At 36.7% G+C, this 7620-nt stretch overlaps 1 protein-coding gene across 1 annotated transcript in view; it reads right to left on the bottom strand.

Annotated features, from left to right (window-relative positions):
* Positions 1-7620, bottom strand: part of LOC107587905 (FRAS1-related extracellular matrix protein 2-like) — a 68258-nt gene that overhangs the window by 17608 nt on the left and 43030 nt on the right. Inside the window, exons 5-6 of the mRNA XM_016275868.1 lie at positions 3387-3512; positions 2940-3191 (exon numbers count right to left, since the gene is read on the bottom strand). Coding sequence (XP_016131354.1) covers positions 2940-3191; positions 3387-3512 — 378 coding nt within the window. The remainder of the gene's footprint in view (positions 1-2939; positions 3192-3386; positions 3513-7620) is intronic.

The following is a 7620-nucleotide window of genomic DNA, read 5'->3' as shown; positions in this document are numbered from 1 at the left end:
TATCTATCTATCGATCTATCTATCTATCTCTCTCTCTCTCTCTCTCTCTCTCTCTCTATCTGTATGTTTGTCTGTCTATTTTTACTGGGTGTTGTTGCTGTCTGTGCGTGCTCTGAGTACTCTAAGTAGGTGGCACTCAATAAACTGACACAGTGCTGTCTTTTCTAAAAACAGTCGATCAGGTTTCAGGTGTATGCGTCATTTGCAAAAGTGAACCAGCACTGCTGTCAGAGAGTAGCTCCAGGCAATGTTTTCTCTCTTTCTCTCCTTTTTTTACTCCTCCTTGCTGAAATTCTTGACATCAGCCAAGTATCTGGACTGGAAAACAAGATAACAATGAAGATGTAAACAAAGACAGTTTCTACATGCTAGTGCTGTCCTCCACCCTGTGTGTTTATACTTGACAAATCACCCATAAGAAATAGGATCAGCCTGCGAACTGATATGCGTAAGAGGCTTCCGATTGTCATTTACCTCACCTTGAAAATCAAGAGCTGAGGTAAAACCAAAAAAGTGCTAAACAAAACATCTTTTGTCCTATTTCGGTAAGCTCAAACATTACCAGAGACTTGTGAAACTGAAATCTATCTATCTATCTATCTATCTATCTATCTATCTATCTATCTATCTATCTATCTATCTATCTATCTATCTATCTATCTATCTATCTATCTATCTATCTATCTATCTATCAGCCATAAATGTTTTTCCAGCCACTTGATCTCCAAACGTTTTCTGCCAGTATTTTACTTTCCTGACATTTGGAATGGTTTGGTGACATTCTGGACAGGGCTACCGATTTAAAAATATTCCATGAAGTCCACCCTCATAAAAAACTTGACAGAGACATCAATGTGGCACCACAGTTGTGCTGACGCCTCTAGAGCTGACCCTGGAGACTCAAACACGGCGTTTCGACACGCAAAGTTTTAAATTACATTGCAGCGACCAACTGTTGGGAATTTCAGGCATGTAACACCGTCCTCTAAAAAGAAGGACACTTTCACCACCATAAAACCCTGCCATAAATAGTAATAAACGCAATCTATCTATGACTCGATTGCCCAGAGATAGGAGAGCTTCAATCCATAAGCTGTCCATCATCTGATCCATCAACATTTTGTTTTCCATGAGATTTTTAATGAAAGATTTGCTTGTATGAAACCAAATTACTTCAAAGGCTGTTACACAAGATTTTTCTTCTGGCTTATGTGTGTGTGTGCGTAAATGCAAATAGATTTCAGACCTCCCACAAACTCGAGGGCTCCTTCTTCCCAGCAGAATCTGAGTTTCATGTAGGTAGAACTAAAAAAAAAACAGCTGTTTTGTTGGATCTTTTACTTCCAGTCTACCCTTTCTGTGCAGGATAAGCATCGGTCTCAGGAGATAGCCGGGCAGCTGTGAGAGGAGGGGAGGCCCGGAGGTGTTGCTGAACAAAGAGGCACCGTGGGGAGATCTGATAGAGAACAGCACCTGTAACTACGCCTGGAGATGAGCGATAAGGTGCTTTCTGGGGCACAGATGCACATATGTACCCATAGACATGTACACGCCTGAGGACAGCTTTCAGCTTCAAAATGGATAGCCCTGTTTTTGATGCACATTTAAAGTCATATTAGATCAAATCAAACCTTAAAAAGGCTTAAGGATAAAATATACATGACCGGATCTGTTATGTTTTGTTTCTGTTTTGTGAAGGTCATTAATAATTGTATATTCTTAAAGGGACAGTTCACCTAAAAAACTAAATCATATGATCATCTAATCTTTATCATGTTGCTTGAACCCCATATTATTTTCTGTTTGCACATAATACCCCATATTAATTTTATGTTCACACATAGCTATTTTATGGATTTAGTATTATTATAAAAGTCAGTCAATTTGATTAAATTTGATCAATTGCATTGTATGAAAAAGAAAATACATATTTTGAGCAACATCCAGGTGAGTCGATTATTTAAATTTTATTTGAAGATTTTCTAGAATTTCTTATTATGCATAAAATTAAATTAATTTTTACTAGGCCTAAAAAAATGGGAGAAGCCTCATATAATTATTTTTTTTATATATATATATAAAAATGTAAGTCTGTTTAATTTTTCAGAACCTGTTGACTGTTTCTCATTAGAATTAAATTACATTTTCAAATAATGATAATTAAATCACAATTTTCCCACAAATAATTTTTTTCAAGCTAAACTTCACTCCGAAAGGTTAAGACAGGTGGCTCTTTCAGGCACAAAAAGAAAGAAAGAAATCCACACCATATTGGAATAATACTCTCTCTCTACAGACAAAATAATCCATTCTCCCCACTTTAAGGTGAGACTCCACCATTCTTTGCTTTCACACTTCATGAATTATGGCTGGAAAATCATTTCAAGGTTTGCTGTGGTGTTCAATAAATCCTATGAACTTAGATTAAACATTCAGTGTGATCTTGCCTTCAAATTTCTGAGCTAGATCGCTACGGGACTGTGTTAAAACAAAGCCTCCGATAGCTTCCCAAGCTGCAGCATCGAATGGAAGCAACTGTCAAGACAATGTTTTCAAGCGTCTCTTAGTCCTGCAAGTGCCCCAAAGATTTAAAAGAATAGTTTGTTTTATATGATTACCTGCCTGAAAAACTTTAGAAAGCTCATAAATATTTCAAGATTAAGAATATTCCAGTCTTCCTTGTGCATTACTTAAACAGTCCAAAACACTACTGATTAAGTTAAATCCCACTCAAAAAGTCCTGCAACTGTTACAAACTCTTGTAATTATTTTTTCCACTATGCACAGCAGAACTGAATCCCACTGGATAATTTGCCTCATTTTTTAAAATCCTCTGATCATCAAACTCAAACTATACTTGCTCTCTTGGTGAAACATTACAAAACTTACATATAAATACCAAACAAGTCTAACACATCCCACACAGTGAAGTATCTTACCGTCATCCACATCAGGCAGGATGGTGACCCTGGTGGTGGGGAACTCCTGACCCAGATGGCCGCCCATGGGCATGCTGAGGGTGACATTAAAGCTTTCCTCTGGCTCGTAGAGTGAGTCATCGATGACGACCACACGGCAGTGCTTCTCCGTCTCGCCCTTATCGAAACGCAGCACACTGTGGTGTTCCTCGGGTCGAGAAATGTAGTCAGAATAGGAAAGCACTGTGGTGGGAACCGTGCCTTTGGCTGTACCTGCACGGATGAGAAAAAAGGGAAGTTTAGAGCATTCCAATTGAATCTCACGGGTTTAGTGGGTTTAGGATAAACGCCACTTAAAAGTTTACAAATGTAGTTGAAGAAATCTGATGAGCTTGAAAGTTTAAATTCATGAAGTTTGATTTGGTTTGTAAGAAATGGAAATACTTTTAAGTTTCTATTATAACTCACCTTGTTGTGTGAAGCAGACAACCATGAGCTCTTGACTGACATCTCCAGATCTTCGCACAGGAATCAGAAGTTCTCCAATATCTTCCTCAATCGAGTATGTAGACAATGGGATGAACACTGTGGATTCTAGGGGGAAAAGCAACCATCATATTTAGCAGAGTGTAAATACATGTAAAATAGTTAGTGAAGTTACTGAAATCATCGTTTGCATGAGGAGTCCAGGTGGATTCAGTTGCATTTCAGATGTGAAGTTCTTTCAGAGCTTGACATTTTAGTCCTCAAAGTTTCTAAGTTTTTAAAAATGTATGTTTAACTTAGATTCTGTTACAGTGTTTTTAAAGTGGGATTGATCTCTCTGTTGCTGTCAAAAGGTTCAGAACTGTATAATAATTTGACAGACCCAAGTTTCATGATAAGAAATCCTCAACCATTGATGTTTTGTAGTGGGAGAGATATGAATACCCTTATCAGACGGGTTGGGAACGGCCAAAACAATCACATGAATCCTAGTTGAAAACCCAGAAAGCAGCATGAAAGTTACTATTTGTGAGCATTTGTGAGTTCAAAACGTTTGCCAACTTCATGGTCACCACTTCAAATAAATGAATCCCCTTTATGTGTATAAAACTAGATTTTTCAGCCACTATTGAGACGATATATGGCTCTCTAAGGACACAGCTATGTGGGTTTTCTTTAAAAAAAAAAGACTCAATTATACGCCTTGTTCAAATCTGCATGAAGCTTTCTTTGCACTTAGAGGCTGAAGATAATTAAATGAAATTTAACCTTTCAGACTGTGGTATTAAGTTGTTTTATGTCCTTGTGCAAAGGAACAACACAGACTTATCTCTGTAACTGATAAATGTCATATGAGGCCACAGTGACTGCAGCGTTATATGCCTCTCCATCGATCTCTGCACTTCAGCTCAAATAGACTATGTAATGTTATCCTCTTAAGTAAGCACTGAAAAAAAGATTGAGAAGATCTTTGATGAATGTGGCTTAAAAAGGAGCGTTTGCTGAGGCAAAGTTATATATAAGTTACATACAGGTACATCTCAAAAAATTAGAATATCATGAAAAAGGTCAATATTTTTTGTCACTCGTTTCAGAAAGGTCCTTGTGCAAAGGAACAACACAGACTTATCTCTGTAACTGATAAATGTCATATGAGGCCACAGTGACTGCAGCGTTATATGCCTCTCCATCGATCTCTGCACTTCAGCTCAAATAGACTATGTAATGTTATCCTCTTAAGTAAGCACTGAAAAAAAGATTGAGAAGATCTTTGATGAATGTGGCTTAAAAAGGAGCGTTTGCTGAGGCAAAGTTATATATAAGTTACATACAGGTACATCTCAAAAAATTAGAATATCATGAAAAAGGTCAATATTTTTTGTCACTCGTTTCAGAAAGTTAAACCCATATATTATATAGATTCATTACACATAAAGTGAAATATTTCAAGCCTTTATTTTTTGAAATTTTGATGATTATGGCTTACAGATAATGAAAACCCAAAATTCAGTGTCTCAGAAAATTAGAATATTACATAGCCATAATCATCACCAAATCAAATTTCAAGAAATAAAGGCTTGAAATATTTCACTCTATGTGTAATGAATCCATATAATATATAGGTTTCACTTTCTGAAATGAGTGACAAAAAATATTGACCTTTTTCATGATATTCACATTTTTTGAGATGTACCTGTATAAGTTATGATTTACACACACACACACACACACACACACACACACACACACACACACACAGACACACATATATATATACACACATATATATATAGGGAAATCAGTTGTGAGTTTTGCCATCTTAAGCAGTGTAAGTGTAAGATCTACGGAGAAAGCGCTCATTCAGTCAGATCAGAGAACAAAGGGACTGCTCCTGCTAAATCAGCCGTACACACACACACACACACACACACACACACACAGACACACATATATATATACACACATATATATATAGGGAAATCAGTTGTGAGTTTTGCCATCTTAAGCAGTGTAAGTGTAAGATCTACGGAGAAAGCGCTCATTCAGTCAGATCAGAGAACAAAGGGACTGCTCCTGCTAAATCAGCCGTAGATCCTGTCACAACTTCAGAGGCTTGGCTGCTGTGTTTTGATGAGGAGGCACCAGGATGTTATTCAGATGTTCTGGAGATATTATGCTATGATTACAATGTACAGACGGGTGACAGCTGTGATGTCCGCCCCCACCGACACTCCTTTTCCACATTTTCTGGCTTACCTTTGCTCGGTCTGACAATTTTGTCTCATACACAAATTATTACATTGCCTACAAGGAACACTCACTCAGCAAATGAAATCTAAAATGCAATACTTCTAATTTTATCAATCTACTAGAGTAAAAATTCAATAAAACTGGCCTAATTTACTGTCTAAATACATGTTAGCTAAGTTTCATCATTTACAACTTTTCTTTTTGGCTGACATAGCCAATCACTTTTATTTTTCAACCCATCCCCTCCAGCCACTTTCTCGAAATCCAGTTAATTCCTAACTGATAACATCAAGTCCCATCCTACATTTTCTCATCTGTTTCAATTAGAAATAACTCAGCTCACAGAATTAAAATAGGTTGCAAATGACATTTCATGTTGACTTTAATATTTGATATTTGAGTTGTCAGTTCAGATATTTGACTGATATCTGAAGTCTACATTATGGAAGGCTGTTTCCGCCACTGAATAAAAAAAAGGTAATTGCAAGTTTTTATCTTACAATTCTAACTTTTTTCTCACAATTGCGAGTTTACATCTCGCAATTATGACTTTTTTTCTCAGAATTGTGAGATATAAGCTCACAATTGCAAGTTACCATGTCAGAATTGTGAGATGTAAACTCGCAGTTCTGACTTCTTTCTCGCAATTCTGACTTTGCTTCTCAGAACTGTGAGATATAAACTCGCAATTGTAAGTTATAAAGTCCAATCCTGAAAGGGAAAAAAGAATGATATGTTCTCAGAATTGCGACTTTACTTCTCAGAATTGCTAGTTTAAATCTCTCAATTCTCAGTTTTTTCCTCACAATTGCGAGTTTATATCACGCAATACTGGGTTTATAACTCGCAAATGTGGGTTTACTGTATATCACGCAATTCTAAGAAAAAAATATTTTATATCTCACAATTCTGAGAAATTCTGAGAAAAAATTTGTGAGTTTGTATCATGCAATTCTGAAAAAAAGTCAGAATTGCGAGATGCTAACTCACAATTGCGAGAAAAAAGTCTGAATTGTGAGATAAAAGTCGCAATTTAAATTTTTTACTCAGTGGCGGAAACAGGCATCCATACTGCAAATATTTTCCCTACTATGTTAGATAAGATTTTTAATTGTAATATTTCACAAAATTACAGTTTTTACTGTATTTTTATCAAATGATCGCAGCCTTGGTAAGCTTAAAGGCACAATACGTACGATTTTTTAATTAAAATATCCAAAAACCACTAGAACAGTTTTATATATTTTGCTGACTTGTGTACTTACATTATACCAAATGTTTCAAAGAATGTTTAAATCCAGAGAAATAATCAATTTTAACTAGTGACACGGACCGTGTCTATAGTCATTGTGTCACCTGCCAATGACGTCATAACCCCTCGATTTCCGGTTTTGTTTTGTAGAAAACATGGAAACACCAGACGCTTTAATATGCTATGCATTTTATTAGACAGGTGATGACCGCACAGAGTAGTATTATAACAGAACGTTCAAATGTATCTAGTATGATAAAACAGCACTGCTTATTTCCGCTGCTTTCCGAAAGGAGCGGTCGACTGTGGCATAATAAAAGCGCTTTCGAGCCGTGTGTCGCGCTGGTTCAGCGGCCTCGTTTCGCTTCGACGGCTTTCCGCCTCACTCTGCTTCATACAATGACGTTAATAAATCTTGAATACATTAGCTCATCCATGAACATGATTTCTGCCCGAGTCCCATCAGATTGCTTCAGCTGTGGGGATGAAGACCACAACTCCCATGATTCCACACTCAGTCACCCTAACTACGCCTTTGTTTCTTTGTTTTTTTTTTATACGCACCCTCTAGTGGCAAAAAATGACATATTGTGCCTTTAAGTGACTTCTTTAAAAAAGATTAAAAAATCTTGCCAACCCCAAACCTTTGAACAATAGTGGATAGCAGCATCCTTAGATTGAATAAGACTAGACTGAGTAACAGACTAAACACAT

This window comes from Sinocyclocheilus grahami, unplaced genomic scaffold (assembly GCF_001515645.1).
Source record: "Sinocyclocheilus grahami isolate Dianchi unplaced genomic scaffold, SAMN03320097.WGS_v1.1 scaffold6.1, whole genome shotgun sequence".
NCBI lineage: Eukaryota > Metazoa > Chordata > Actinopteri > Cypriniformes > Cyprinidae > Sinocyclocheilus > Sinocyclocheilus grahami.
Note: the sequence above shows the minus strand (reverse complement) of the source record. Positions and strands in the feature narration are given on the sequence as shown.